We start from the raw sequence: 16,156 nt of genomic DNA, 5'->3' as shown, positions 1-16,156 counted from the left end.
TGGTAGAACGTGTTTATCTTTCAAGATTGAAAATGTAATTGGTTTGGATTTGGGGAGGCTGTTTGGATAAGGGTCAGATTGGAAAGTTTGGTCTTTGATTATCTTAATAGTGTGTCTGTGTAATAGACCATTTGTGTTCTCCTTTCTTACTGTAATATTATTATTATTATTGCAGTATTTATTATCCACTGCATGAGAAAACATTCTTGGCATTGGGTGTGTAGACTATGGGAGGAGTGACAGCATTTTTTTTTTTTAAGTAATGGCATTGCCCTTATGGAACTGTCTTCTCAAAGACATTTGTGCAGCCCTTCTCTCTTCCTGTTTCTAAAATGGTTTAGGATGGTAGTGGTTGTTATTGGCTCTGGTTTTGGAGGGCCTTTGGGCAGCACACCCTCATTGAAACTACCTCCTCTCTTCTTTCTCACCATTGTTGCCATCTACTTGATTGCCAGGTGGAAAGCCAATGAGCAAGTCGGCAATGGCAGCTACTGCCCCGCCTTCTCATGACCACTGTTGGTTTTCTGCTCAGACCAGAAAGAGAAGTAGGTAAATGAACACCTACCTGGAGCTCAGTGGTAGAGCACATACTTTGCAGGCAGAAGGTCCCTGGTTCAAACTTCAAGATTTTCAGGTAGGGCTAGGAAAGAATTCTGCCTGAAACTTCGGAGAGCCATTGCTACCAGTCAGTGTCAACAATACTGGGCTAGATGGATCCATCCTCTGACTCAGTATGGCCCTTCCTACACCTAAGGGTGTAGAGGGAGGGAGGGGGAGGATCACGGACTTACCTGCTTCCACAATCCTCCCTGGGCATCCAAACGGAAGCGTGACATTGCACCCACTTTTTTTTTTTAAAGAGGAAGGCGCCAGAGTGCAATTGTGCTCTAGCAAAATGTAAGTAAAACAAACAAACAAACAAAAAATGAACCCTGCTCCCCCCTCGATGTCCCTGGACTTTACTCTGGCCCATCTCCTTCCCTCTGCTGACCCCCGCTATTCACAGGGAGGAGGGAAGAAGCTGGGATGGGTGTCCACACTGCCCACAGCCCTTGGAATCATCCTGGGACTACGGGTAAAATCGGGATAACCGCGGAACCAGTTGTCCCAGGAAAATAGAGGGGTTGTCCCTGCCTGCTCCCAGGATCCCTTGTCGGTCATTTGGATGCAGAGGGATGACCCTGGGAAACATCCAGAGTGTAGAAAGGGCCTATAAGGCAGCTTTTGATGTTCTACATTGGAATGCTGAAGAAGAGATCGGGACGCTTATCAGTGGGCCCCTGGTTAGGGTGTGCACCCTTGGCAGGTTCAAGACCATGTCAGCTCTTGATGGCAGACCTGGTTGTTTTTCTTAAATTTCAGAAGACCTTCCTTCCGCGTAAGAATGTTTTACTCTAGGACCTTAAAATTGACTATGGGTTAGTTAATTATTTTTTGTTTTAAATATTTTACTGCTGGTTTTTTTATTCATGTGTAAAGCTCTCTCTCGCTCTCTCGCTCTGTGTGTGTGTGTGTGTGTGTGTGTGTGTGTGTGTTCTAATCTGTTTTATTCCTGATTGTATTATTTTATTTTGTTTTTTATTATTTAGTATAAAGCTGCAATCCTATACATGCTTACCTGGGACTAAGTGGAGCTTACCTCTCTGCAGACATATATAGGCTTGCACTGAAAGTTGCCTTGAATACTGCAAAGGAGATGCACAAATAGATGAAAAAGGCTCTCATGTATTGTAATAACTTTGTATCATTTTAAAGTAACGCTTAGTGTTTACTATAGAAAAAGAACGCATTTTACCACCAAAAATACATAAGTAGTCATTGGGAAAAAAATGCAGTTGAACTGAACAAAAGAGCAATGCTGCTGCTGTGGTGAATTCAGGTGCTCCTGAATATCTGTATAAATATACAAATCAAATGCTTTTCTGAGAACAGAAAATAATAGTCTGTTAACAGGTTATTTTGGAATATTATCTCATAGATGCCCCCTTTTTTTTGCATTTAATGTTTCTCCTTTCTTCTTTTCTTTCTTGCTTCCAATTATTCTTAATAGAGACTCAAGGAGCTAAAACAGAGGGAGTTTGCACGAAACGTTGCCTCCAAATCAAGAAAAGATGAAAGGAAACAAGAAAAAGCCCTTCAACGCTTGCACAAGTTAGCTGAACTCAGAAAAGAAGCTGCATGGTGAGTGAAAAGTGATTAAAAGGTTAAAAAAAAGGAGGAAAGAGGAGGAAAAGAATATCTCAGATGACATGCTGTATCTGAAGGCCCTATGAAGATCTCAAACCAGGACAAAGTGGCTATTTTTCATGGCACTCCCTAAACAGTATGTGGCAATTAAATTCGGCACTACATGAAGAAATGATTGTTTTAATGGGTTTTTCCCCTAGCAGAGCTAAAACAACATATTCTATTTAAAATATGTTTTATATATATTTAATAAAGGTGAGCATAGCAGTGAAAAACAGGAGGGAATGAGGTCAGTCATTTGAAACACGGCAGAAAGACTTCATTGATGATTAAAGGAATCTACCAGCTAGTTGCTAGTCTGGGCGACATCCCACAACCTTGTTAATTCCATATGCTTGGATTCAGATTTGGTGGTGGAAATGGGAGGAGATGAGTTTTGCTGATTTCCATTTCCCCCTGCTGGCCCTTGTACCTTCTGAACACATGCTCTGTAAGGTTGAGGGACCCTTCCTCTGGAGCAATGTGAGTGATGGAGGCTGCAGGTAGTGATGGGAGAATCAACAAAAGTTGCCTCCCCTCACCACTTCTACCAACAGGAGCCATGTAACTATAACTGGCTTATGGATTGCAGATGTCACCTTGACCACAAACTGGTACTGATTCAGGGAGTTCATGTTATATAGTAGTAACTTGAGAACTGGAAGAACAGTGCTTAAGTCCTTCAGATAGGAAACTCTTCTCTTGGGATGCTTCTAGGTGAAGCTTTATTCATGCCATTGCCATGGTCTTATTTTTGGAATTTATGGGAGGTGTGTGTTTAGACGGCATTGTCTTCTACGTGTAACCTTCTCTTGTTTGCCCACCACTTCTTCTGTCTTTGTTCTTACTGCAAAAGAACTGTTGAGGGGGAAAAAAGTCGGGACTTTCCACACAATGTCTTCTGATTGGTAGCACTAGAGGTCCTTCTTCTAGAAGGAGCCATGTACTCTATAAAGCACTGTGGATACTGATGATGTGATATGAATATGAATATTATAAAAAAAAATCTCAAAGTTCTTTTACACATGACATTTTTCTCCCTCCCCCCATTTTGACTACCCAAAAATGTACAAAATTGTTACAATGTATACACACAATCATGGGTGCAGACACAAGTTTATTTGGAAGAGTATGCATATAGACTTGTGAAGCTGCATTATACTGAGTCAGACCATTGGTCCAACTAGCTCAGTATTGCCCACTCTGACTGGCAGCGGCTGTCCACAGTCTACATTAGAGGATTTTTCCATCCCCTGCTGCCTGACTATTTTTAAGCAGAGATACCAGGGATTGAAGCTGTAACTGGGCCTGTTGCATTGGGTGGTGTTTTTAATAACATTTTTTTCCTGGAATTGTTATATTTTTATTGTATTTTGGTGTATTGTTTCATTGTTTTAATCAATTTTTGAATGCCATTTTAAAAATTTATTTATTTGTTTGTTTATTTATTACATTTATATACCACCCCATAGCCGAAGCTCTCTGGGCAGTTTACAAAAGTTAAAAAACAATGAACATTAAAAACAGATATGCAAAATTTAAAACCACCAAAACTATAAAAAGCAACAATATTCATTTTAAAAAAAAACTCTTCTTGGGTCCGTTAAAAATTCAGCGTATGCTGTTAAATGCCTGGGAGAAGAGAAAAGTCTTGACCTGGCACCGAAAAGATAACAATGTTAATAGATAAGTGGGGTTCAAATAAAATGAATGAATAAGCAAATAAATCTGGGAACTTCTGCATGGAAAGCATGTGCTCTGCCACTGAGCTATGCCCCATGTCCAATCCTCATGGCAGGCATGTGGTGGGAGGAGGCAGCAGTCTGTTGGCACCTGAAGTTATCCTAACCTGGCCAGTAGCGGAGAACCCCACCTATGCTGTTATGAGCTTTCGGAAGGGCAGGGGGAAATGTAACAAATACAATAAATAGGCATGATACAGCACCATGTGTACAGCACCATGTACATTGATGGTGCTATACAGGGCCGGCTGAAGGCCAGCTGATGCCCTAAGCACAGCCCAATAATGGTCCCCCCTTGGCCCTTCCATTGCTTGGCTGGCAAGACGTTAAGACTCAATAAGTGCTGAAGGTGAAATAAGACATTAAAAACTCAGTTTTCTTCAAGGCCATCCCCCACGCCAAAACACACAACTATATTAAATATAAACTGTTTTTATTATATTTATTTAACACTAAATAACAGCAAGCAATTTAAGCCAATTACTTACTAATAACTAGGGCAACAGAAAAAGATACAAATTTTGATCACTGTTTCATGCATTTTTTTAAATAAAACTTATAAGGGGAAAAATGCAAATGCAAAAAAAAATATTGAAAATGATTTTTAATCACCCTCCAAAAGATTATAAGACAAAATAAGATATGATATTATCTCTACTGAAATTATATGATCTCGAGAGCATACTTTTCCATTTTGAAAATCCTCTTTCTACAGAAATCGATGTCGGTGGACAATTTTTTAAAAATAAATATTCTAATAGTGAAATATCATTATTTGTACGACGCAAAACATATTTTATTCCACTGCTTTCCAACACTGAATATATATAGCATTTCAATATACATGGATCAAAGGATGCAAAGTAGTGCTTCTTATTGCTTACTTATAACTTTATTTATGGTACCGGGACTCTGTGGTGCCCCCCTTCCCTTGGTGTGCTGAGCATGTGCTAATATTGGTTAAAGGTTAATCTAGGGCTGGTGCTATATATAAAAATAAATAAATAATAATAATAACAACATGATGGGAAACCATCACAAAAAAGAATAGAATAATAATTTATTACAGTCACAGACCAATAAAACTGAATACAAACAGGATAAATTGCATAATAAGGATACATTTACATTCACAGTGGAGCCAAAATGGAATTCTTCCTAATTTGTATTGAGGATAAAAAGAATTTAGCAACCTTTTCAGGAGTGTAGATAGAGTCATCCCGAAAACAGAAGGTTACTAGGGAAAATCAGGCACTTTCTGTGGGCTCACTTATACAAAATGTAATTGAAAAAATAACATGGCCAACAGATTTTATCGGATTCTACAGAGCCAAAGACATTCAATAAGCAGAATCTTATTGAATTGGCCATTTAGCAAAGCAGAGGGCAACAGGTTCAAGTAAGCATTCCTCTGTATTTGTAGATAGTTTAATGTCTGCCAGTATGAGGCTCTGGCAGTTCCAAAATTTGAAAGATTAAGGGCATTCTCGAACAAGACTTTACAACTGCAGTTCTCAAATAGTGTAAATCCAGGTCAATTAACCACTGGCTAACAGAAAACTGAGCCTTGTTTAAACCATACTTACCCAAATGATGACACGCAGTATATGAATTATAACTCTTATCAACTGATGACACAATAATCAGGGAGCACTAAACTGGAGGACACTTTGGAAGAGGGCAAACACAAGCACCCTTTCAGGGCTAAAATCCTTCAAAGGAATTTGTGCATTGGTCTTCAGGGTCCGAGGGAAACGCTACACTATAAATTGTGGATCCACTTTGATTGATTGTGGAATTAATAATTAAAGAAGATACCGCCATTGGCTTTCCTTTCTCTTCCCCATCTCCCCTTCCCAGTCAATGAACTTTCAACCAAAACTATTGTTAATATGGGGGGGGGGGGAGAGAGAGAGAGAGAGAGAGAGAGAGAATGCCCTGCATATGGAATGCCCTGTGTTTCTAACCTAAGCAAACTCACGGCATCTTTTGCTGATAGCAGTATTCCTTGTACCTTTCTGAAGAACCATTTGCAAAAAAAAACCACATTGCTTATCAAACTGGGATTGCATAAAAACCTGCAAATTTCCACGTACATTGAGAACCTGTATCAGAATGTAAACAAAAGGAAGTAGAAATGAAACAAAGTCAAACATCCCATTACATCAAGCCACAGTTCCTCAATGTCAGAAACCATATACAGACTAGAAATTGCACACCGAGGGTGTCTTGTGACTGCTGATCTATGCTGCACTTCAAATGTGCAAAGAGTTTTACAACCTTTATTGAGGTGCATTCACACGTTCAAAGTGCTAATAGCATTCATCTCGTCATTACAAATCATAGGCTCTTAGCACTCTCTGATTGGATGTCAGTTTGAAGGATCTCCTATAGTGTTGACAGCAGCAGAGTCTGTAGCATGTATGAGAAATTGATTTCAGATCAGTAGAGTTTACCCTGCTTGCACCTCCCAGAACTGATCCTGGGCCCGGACACAGTCTGCTGACAAAATCTGTACGTTTCTGAGCTTGCGATGCAATGTGGAACAAAAGACATTCATTCACAAAATCTGTGCATTTGAAACATGTGCATGAAAAAAGAAGCATGTACATAATAATAATATAATAATAATAATAATAATAATAATAATAATAATAATAATAATAATAATAATAATTTCTTACCTGCCTCTCCATTTTGATCGAGGCAGGGAACAACAATAAACGATAAAATACATAAAACTGAATTAAAACATAATATACATTGTTAAAAATGTTCACAAACATGTTTTAATCAACAGGTGAAAATGTGTACATTTTAACAAGGCGCACAACTGATACGTGCATTTGGGAAAATGCACATGAAAAGATGCATGAATTTCCATGCAAAAAGAAACACTTGCAATTGGACACAAGCTTCAAGGTAGATTATAGAGAGCCACCATGAGCTTGAGTTTTGCTGATTTGCACATGCCGAGGGATGTGACAGTTGAAACCTTAGCTTTTGTCAGGATTCCTTCCATGTCTTGACCCCCCCCCCCCCCGAGCAACTCTTTAAGGATCCATTGCTTCTTTAAGAATCCCCATCTGCCTTCTTTTACCTCCCCCTTCCCAGTAACATGGGGTTTAGGCTGTAGACATGGAATGATTGGCACACCAGACACTTGATGTTTAATACAACAGTTTAGTGGTATATTAAAGCAACCAAATTACAAATAAAGGTATTTAGTCAATAGAGCTGAGTGATACAAAGGCATTAAAAGAAAAGTTGCAAAATGCAAGTTCTCCTACCCCAGCTGTATCTAACCTTCCCCAGGCTGTGTTTTCTCCATGCTCACATCTTTTCTGGCTGGCTCTTCCTGGCTGGCTTCTCCCCTTTTCTCCCCTTCTCCCCAAAACCAAAAGTGCTCTTTCAAACTTGAAGAAATGGAACTTAACTCGGGCAATGAAACTACTCCTCTCAGGGACAGCTCCTCTCAAGAGAGAGAAAAAAACAGGCCTCTAGGCCTGACCTTTTTACCTCGCCTCTGTAGGTAGCCTCCACAGCTTTACTTTACATTTTTGACATGGTAAAGCCACCATAATATGGTGTGCTCACTCTGTGTGTGTGTGTGTGAGTGTGATATGAACATGTCTTGTAAATGGGCCCCCAAGTGGTATGATCTAGGACTTGAACTGTCATGCAAATCTATTCTGCTATATTGATTGGAAGTTACAGTCCTCCAGGATACAGTAAATCATATGTCTCACCACCAGAGGAAACACTGACAAGAAAATAACCACAATGTGAAAATCCAAGAGGATGACATTTAACCAATTTCCAAAATCAAAATAGATCTGAGAACTGTGGTTTCATACAGTTAGGTTATCAAGTCTTAGCTGTAGTGCCCATGAATTACTTACCCTCATTCAACCTTTTAACGGTTGCTATTATTTTCCTTTTATGAATTAGCAATTTGTTCTAATGTATTATTATAGCCACCAATGAGCTGTGTAGGGACTTGAATCCATTTTTTCCTGCACCTTCACCAAAATCCTGCCTGCTGACCCACATACACACACACACACACACACACACACACACACACACACACACACACGTTTTTAACATCAAATTATATTTTCCTCACCAGATCAGATCGAGTTTTTCACATTCCCTATTACTGGGTGGTGTGGCTCACTCACCTGATCTATAGAAATATATTTTACTAAACTTTATTCCTTGTCCTGTGTACAACCCTTCTTCTGTTCAGTTTCCCATTCTTCTCTAATCTGGATCATATGGAATAATCTATCAGGGATATTTGCATAGAAAGGAATTAATTGGAGGTGGGGAAAATGGGTGACCTTCAAGTCCTCTTCTCCACATAATGCTCTGACTGTGAACCACAAACCATTTAAACCAGAAATTATTTCGCCCTGTAGGTTTCAGTACAGCGGAATCATTTTAAATCCAAGAACTGTGATTTAGCATGTTGCAGGCTGGGGTGCACGTGATTATTCCTTCCCTTGCTCCTCAGGCCTTTGTAACCTTTAAATAACTCACAGCTAGAGGTCCACATCGAACTCGCCATGCTGTGCTAATGATCACATTATACCTAATGGTATATTTATTAATGGTGGTGCTTCAGAGAGGGTGAAGGACAATGGATCAGCCTCTGTGTATACATATCTGAAATTGCTAGCTTGGACCCCTGGGGTACTGTATACATTTAGATACAGCTATAAATGTTTTTTGAAATACAGTTAAAGAGCTCTACATGCTACATCAGAGGAAATGCAAACCTGTCTGGTAGAGGGTAGCTGTGCTCTGAGAGTAACTATTTAAAATGACCGCAGGGGGCTCCATACTTATCTCCACTCAACGACTCGTATGTCAAATCAGATGTGTTTAGAAGTCATTCCAAAATTGCTAGCGCAACATGCGTGCCCAAACTGTAGTTAAAAACACAGAGGCAGGGGGCTGGAGATCAGTGGAAGAGCGCATGCTTTGCACACATGAGGTTCCAAGTTCAGCTGTAAGCATTTGTTGTGGAACGCTCAAGGGCAGCGCAGCTCGGTCAAACAGACCCAGGAGAGATGCTGCCCATTGGGGTTCTAGACTTTCCACCACATTCCACATGAAGCAAAATTTGAAACAAACGCAGAGGATCCCATTGAGGCAAAATATCAGTGATGGGGAAGGGGGAAAGCCCTGGGCTAACACACCCTCCCTTCACTCAGGTCAGTTCCATTTGTGTATGGTCCCCATGGTTTTCACAATGGAGATGAATGGGATGAATGCAGATGTCTTGTGTTTAGGCTCCTGTTCATGCTGAGGGTTTTCATGCTGTGGCAAGAATTGGCCTCATGTCCCGTATTCAAAATCTACATGCTGAAGGTTCCATGGGTATTAACTGGACCTACATTACCACTACATTTCTCCTAAAGAGAATTCAGGATTTTTTAAAATAATAATAATAATAATAATAATAATAATAATAATAATAATAATAATTTACATCCCGCCCCATTTCCAAAGCTCTCTGGGTGGTTTACAAAAGTTAAAAACAGTGAACATTAAAAACAAATATGCAAAATTTTAAACCATAAAAGCATAAAATACAAACAAAAACAGACAACATCCATTTAAAAACAACTATTTGGGGGTCAGTTTAAAAACTCAGCATATGCTATTAAATGCTGTTAAATGCCAAGGAGAAAAGTCTTGAACTGGTGCTGAAAAGATAACAATGTTGGCGCCACGCAAGCCTCGTTGGGGAGACCATTCCATAATTCAGGGCCCAACACTGAAAAGGCCCTCTCCCTTGTTGCCATTCTCCAAGCTTCCCTCGGGGTAGGCACCTGGAGGAGGGCCTTAGATGTTGAGCGTAGTGTACAGGTAGGTTCATGTCAGGAGAGGAGTTCCATCAGGTATTGTGGTCCCAAGCCATGTAACGCTTTATATTCTGCTATTCTAGGAAATTGATACAGAAGACCCATCGAAAACTCCTAACTAATCCTGGCCTTGTAGCTTTCAAATAATTGACTAGTTCACTAGCCTAGCTATCTTCCTGACTTAACAGAAGGGTGATGGTGCTTAAATACAGACCAGAGACATGGAACCGTTGTGTCTTTCCCCCAAACACACACAAAAGAGAATCCTCATTAGACCAAATGCCAGACTCAGCATCTAAATATGTGTTCATTTCTCCAAGGGCGTTGCTAGACGTACCGGGTGTTCCGTCGTTGAGGAGCGGTGAAAGCGGCTTTTCCCGTTCAGCCGTGACGCCTCATCATCCACACCTGCCTTCGATTTGTGGCGGAAGTTTGCGCCGGTTGTGCTGCTGCCGCCGCGAGAACGGTTGCGCAGCCACACCGGCCTGATTGCCGCAGCTTTTTTTTTCGCTCGCTGCACGGTTTGCGCACGTCCGAAAGACCGCAAACTTGCGCAGCCGTCAGCGATGCCGCCGCCGGCCCTGGCGGCGGCAGCGGCAGCAGTGCCAGTGCCAGCCGAAGTGCTGCTGGTGCTGTTGAGGGTCAACATTGATGCGCTCACTTCCTGATGGGGGTCGTGGCGGGTGTCATATGACCCGAGGTCAATCGTCTGCATGGCCACTCTGTGCCTACATCTCCCATCATGCCTCTGAGGTGTCGGCGGCGATGACCGCCTCTGTGCCCTGTGCCCCATCCCAAGGAGCCAACCCACATCTGGCCGTAGCCATGGCAGCAGCCCACAAACAGCTCTGCCCTCTGCCAGCCTGGTACCCACACTAACAGGCAGCGTACAGCACCGCCATTATGCGGCCACGGTAGCTGCCCACCGCAAGGAGTCACCAGCCACTTTTGCGGTCCTCCGTTCCTGCGCAAACTGTCACTGGGGAAATAAAAAAAAAAAGCCGCTCCGCCGCGCTGCCCCAGCTGCCGGACTGCGCGCAAATGGCGGAGGCGGCTTGACCGAAGCCGCTGACCACTCCCCCTTAGCACGCCTTTTCCTGCCCAGTCCGGACCGCAGTGACCTCACATCCTCCCACACGTACTCCGAATTACCGCGGGACAGCAGGAAAAGGCGTCCTAAAACTCACTTTTTTAAAGTCGGGAGAAAGAGGCTTCACCGCGGGATAACGGCGGATCCTCGTGAACGTCATCTGGAAGCCTCGACGTGACTGCGGAAGGTAACGCGCGCTAGAGCCTCGTCTAGTAACGCCCCAAGTCACAGAGAGCTGCTATGTGGAACGAAACGTCTTCTGACATACTGAATGAGAATGAGTGGAATACCTGAAATGTTTTCCAGCATACTTCCCAGTACGGTCAAGTTTTATACCCAATGTTTTAATATTTATTAATTAATTAAATTTAGTATGAATGCCGCTCAAAGCAGCTAACCATAATAAAGTATAAATTAAAACCAAGTTTTGATCAAAAGATAACACAAAAAGAAATCAGTGAACAAAGCAACAGTAAAAGACATAACACAAAAAACAATATTACAGACCCTGGCATTTCTTAAGCGGCATTGCTGTAACCACAATAAATACTAATACTAATTATTTGTACTAAGCAACAACAACACCCAATGCCAGCAGAGAGCACAGCAGGGCTCTTTGCAGTGGCAATGGACAGCACTACTAAAAGCAATGCAACAATTCCAACCGGTCCTGCATGTTGATCAGTGTTTCAGACCCTCTGATGGAGGCAATAGAAGAAAGAACCAGGAGAAGGAAGTAGCTTACATCTGATCTGTTATCAGGTGGATTTTCTGCTGGTGATGAGAGTGTCAGTGGTCGACATCATTGGGAATTTGCTGAGGTCCATGCTTCAGCAGGGCCCCCACTGCCAACACTGGAGACCCCATCTCCTTGCCGTTGCTGCCTTGGCTCTCTAACAAGGAGTGATAGAAGGAAAGAGAAGGAGCAGCAGTATCTACTCGCTTCTCACTGTCCCCTTGGGCAGTTGTGCAGATTAAACCCCAGAGGAATAGCGCAAGTGAACAGGAAGTACAAGAGCAGCAAGGAAGTGGTGGCTCCACTCAGGAAGATACCTTGCTCAAGGGCCTCCCAAACCCTGGAGTTAGCACTGCTCATGGCAGGAGCTATGAACTGCTCGTAACCCTTCTGTAGCAACCAGAGCTACAGAAATTTTGTAGTCAAGGCTTGGGCACAAAACACTCTTCAGCTGCTAAGAAATGCCCATACATGAATATTCTTTGCATCTAAAATGCCAAGTTTATGTTGTGTGTGTGTGTGTGTGTGTGTGTTTGCCGAAGGAACTATTGTTGCTGCATTGCGAGCTGTGCATTTCAAATGCCTCTGAAACCTTTCCGAATTGCAGTTATAGGAAGTTTATTTGTATCTTTATTTTGTTTTCTTTCAGTGCTCCCGGGAGTGGTCCTATGTTCAGATCCACGACAGTTACAGTCCGAGATAACTTGAACGGCATCCCTCAACGTGCTCTCATTGACTCTGCTAAAAAGGAACAAGAATTCAACTTTGCGTTGCTGCACAGCTCGAAGACTGCTGGCAATCTTACATCTGTTGCTTCTTTGTCTCCTGAATCTGCAAGTAACTGTACGCCGGACATTAAAAAGCATGGGGTTCAAATACAGGGCCTACATGGACATAAAGTGGGGTTCTCTTTTGCATTTCCTAAGAAAGCGGCAGTCAAACTAGAATCATCAGCTGCTGCTTTCTATGAATATAATGATGAAACATCAGCAGAACATGGACTTAGCCGAAGGAGTCGGTTTGTTCCAGGGCCTTGCAACCTTCAGGTTTCATCCACTGAAGAAATAGTCCTGTGTTCTGAGGAGAAACCAGGCTCCATTGCTCCATTCATAGAAAAACATGCCAACAATACAGAATCTACCCCACTACAGGACACAAATGAACCATCCGGTGAGGAGAACATAATACAGGAGGTCACAGAATTAACATCCCCTCTTTCTCATTCAAAAGGGACTGGGCTTGGTGATTTGGACAGCGTTTGCGTTAATGTAGATTCAGCGGTGTGGATTGATGAAACACCATCCAGCATTGCCCTTGGGAATCAAACCCTCCCTGGCGAAAGCCATAGTGACGAGCACTTGGGAAACGAATGTACAGGTCCCCCTGTGAATGAAGACTGTTTATCACAGCCCAATATCTGGGAAGAAAATGATCAGAACATTAGCAGCGATTCAGCCAGCACTCAAGCTGAGATTAAAAAATACTCATCTGATGGACTGATTCCAGCAAATTCTGAAGGGGAAACGATAGCTTTGCCTTGGAAACAAAATTCACAAAAAAGACCATGTGAGCCATTTGTTCCTGTTCTCAACAAACATGGATCAACCATTCTCCAGTGGCCATCTGAAATGTTAATTTACACCAATACGGAACCATCTGTTTCATATAGCTGTAATCCTTTATGTTTTGACTTCAGGTCATCAAGGCTGAATGAATGCCTGGAGAAAAATAAACCACAGTCAAATATGCCCAATTCTTCCCAAAAGGCTGGATCTAGCCAGGGCTTGGTTTTAGGTCACATAGATGAATCTCTTTCAGTGAATGCTGATTGTACAACTGACATCAGTAGACAACCATGCAGCGATACAACGCCAGTGACGATGGATGTGTCCTTAGCAAGGAGTTGTACTCCTGTAAAAAACCAAGATGAACTAGGTTTGGGTGCTTTGTGGATGACTGAAAGTCAAGAAAAGTGCCATAATCCCCCAAAATGCATACAAGGTTGCTCATCTGCTAATGAACAACAAAACAAAGTCTGGATCAAACGAACACATGAAAAGTGGTTTCATAAAACCAGGAAGAGGAAAAGGAGGAGAAAGCTATGCCATCACCATTATGAGGAAATGATTGAGGCAGATGCTGACATTTCTCCAGAAGCTGAACAGCAAAGTAGTTGTGGTGGTGTTGCTAAACATCATAAGCTTCCTAGTACTGCGGAAAAAGGTGCAGATGAGAATGGACTTGGACACTCAGTTGTGGAACGATTACAGCAGACATCTGAAACTCTTGGGGTTGAGAACAGTGTAACCATATCTACATCCACACAGGTCCACGGCAATGAAAGTCCACACCCAGTTTGGAACACGAAAGATGATAAGGACTGTTGCATGAACTCTAACGATCCGTGGAGAAGGAACAAGGCAATTTCTCCCAGACAATCAAATAAACCAGGATTGAATTCCGGAAGATGCACCTCAGTTTACTCAAGGGCATTTTGTAGCTGGAATATCCGAAGATCTAGCAGTAGTCCAGACCATAAACATTTTGGCTCTTATTCTGATGAAAAATGCACAAATCAATCACAGCCTGTAAAGAGAGCGTATAATTCTCTCTCCGATGAGTCGGAGAGATCCCATAGAAAACGAAGACATCATATGCACTCCTGTTCATCAGATGAAAGTTCAAATGCACAATCCTGTTTCTCAGAAGAGAATTTGAGGCAATCACATAGCTTAGCAATACCATGTAAAGCTAAACGGAAACGAAGGAGAAAGCGAAGCAGACTGCATCGTATGTATATGGAGAGGGCACCAAGGAGGAATGTAAGTGTCAGCTCTCCGAAAGAGGTCTCTACGTTCAACCATTCTCCTAAACAATCTACTGAAGAAAATGCAGAGCCAACAAAAAACCCTTCAGTCACAGAATATGCAAATAATATGGAACAAACAATGCAGACAGTAGAAAGCCAAACAGCCTCACAACCTGAACTTTTACTGTCAGTAGAAACTATCCAAGAATCAAACTGTTCCATTACAGAGAAGACCCCCTATTTGGAAGAATTCACATTTTCTGCTTCTCCTGTTAGCGAACATAGCGTTCTGTCAACAATGAAACCCAGGAACATACTGGAAGAGGCAGAAAAACATGAAAATGTGAGTGTTCCTGAAATCCAAGCTCCTAATAAAGGGCCCAGTCTGGAAAGAAACCTGGACCCACCTCCCCCTAAAGCATATCTGTGCCATTATGAAGTGGCTGAGAATATACCACAAGAGAAGTTACACCCATCGCCCAATGAGTGGCTGCGGTATAACCCCGGTATATTTAGCGCCCCACCGCCTTTGCCCTTTAAAGAAGCACATATAAACGGCCATGCTTTCATCACCACAGAACAAATACTTGCCCCGTTCACCTTGCCTGAACACACACTACTCTTGCCCGCAGAAAACTACGACAAATTCAAAGAGCTACAATGCGAGGCCTACCACCAGATCATCCAGCAAAACATGTTGGCTAGCAAAATGAAGCTGGCCTTTCCCCCGGCTGCAGTCCAACCCTCCAGTGCCCCTCTGCAACCCATGCCTTTGCAGCCGCCGCTGTGTTCTACCTCTGTCACCACCATCCACCACACTCTTCTGCAACAGCATGCGGCAGCGGCGGCAGCAGCGGCCGCTGCCACTACATTTAAGGTCCTTCAGCCTCACCAACAGTTCCTTTCCCAAGTCCCCACTCTTTCGCGGACACCTTTACCTCATGTGTCAGTTGGGCCAAGACTTTGTCCTGCGGGCCACGCAGCTATTGTCGGCCCGCCCCAGTTACCGCTCCTTCCAGGTTCTGTTCTCCACCCCAGCCATTTGGGGTTCCCCCCTTTGCCGCACACGCTGTTCCCCTCCCTCCTATCACCGCACCCTGCAGTCATTCCTTTGCAGCCACTCTTCTAGGCCTCACGTGGGACAGGGAAAATGGACAGGTGAGTCTTCAGTTGAAGATCCACCAACGTAGCTCATCAGAGATGAGGACAAATCACTCTACCAATAGACTATAATAAAGAGGTTCCGGAAGCCTCCTGATCTTGGAGCTATTTGCTATTGGCCTAACAATGCAAAGATTTATGTGTAAAGTGCAGATTCGTAATAAAAATAAAAGCACTGAATAATCTAATATTAATACAACATATATATATATATATATATATATATATATATATATATATATATGTCTGAAGATCATGTCTTACGATATGTTACCCTGTATATAAAATATATTTATAGTCCTGTAAGTTATGTTGTAAAGTATGCTCCTGGGTTGGTTTTTTTAATTATATCCTTGTATTTGCACCTAAGTAATGTTTAGACAGAGCGGATGCACTATGTTTTGTACAACATTCCTTATATAACCATAAATATAGTGAGAAAATCTCTCTTGCAATAATTTCTGTTTGTTCGTTATGGGTTATTTCTTTATTTTTTAAAATAATTTACTGTTAGCC

The 16,156-nt window shown here is 42.3% G+C and overlaps 1 protein-coding gene across 2 annotated transcripts in view; it reads left to right on the top strand.

Annotated features, from left to right (window-relative positions):
* The window catches only part of ZNF804A (zinc finger protein 804A), a 247,718-nt gene extending 231,931 nt beyond the window's left edge, over nt 1-15,787 (top strand). For both annotated transcript variants that reach the window (XM_063118583.1, XM_063118584.1), the window contains exons 3-4: nt 2,051-2,181; nt 12,320-15,787. In XM_063118583.1, coding sequence (XP_062974653.1) covers nt 2,051-2,181; nt 12,320-15,608 — 3,420 coding nt within the window. In that variant the 3' untranslated portion in view covers nt 15,609-15,787. The remainder of the gene's footprint in view (nt 1-2,050; nt 2,182-12,319) is intronic.
* The last annotated feature ends 369 nt before the right edge of the window (nt 15,788-16,156 follow it).

The sequence above is a fragment of the Elgaria multicarinata genome, chromosome 2 (assembly GCF_023053635.1).
Source record: "Elgaria multicarinata webbii isolate HBS135686 ecotype San Diego chromosome 2, rElgMul1.1.pri, whole genome shotgun sequence".
Taxonomy (NCBI): Eukaryota; Metazoa; Chordata; class Lepidosauria; order Squamata; family Anguidae; genus Elgaria; species Elgaria multicarinata.
This window is presented reverse-complemented; position numbering and strand designations above follow the sequence as displayed.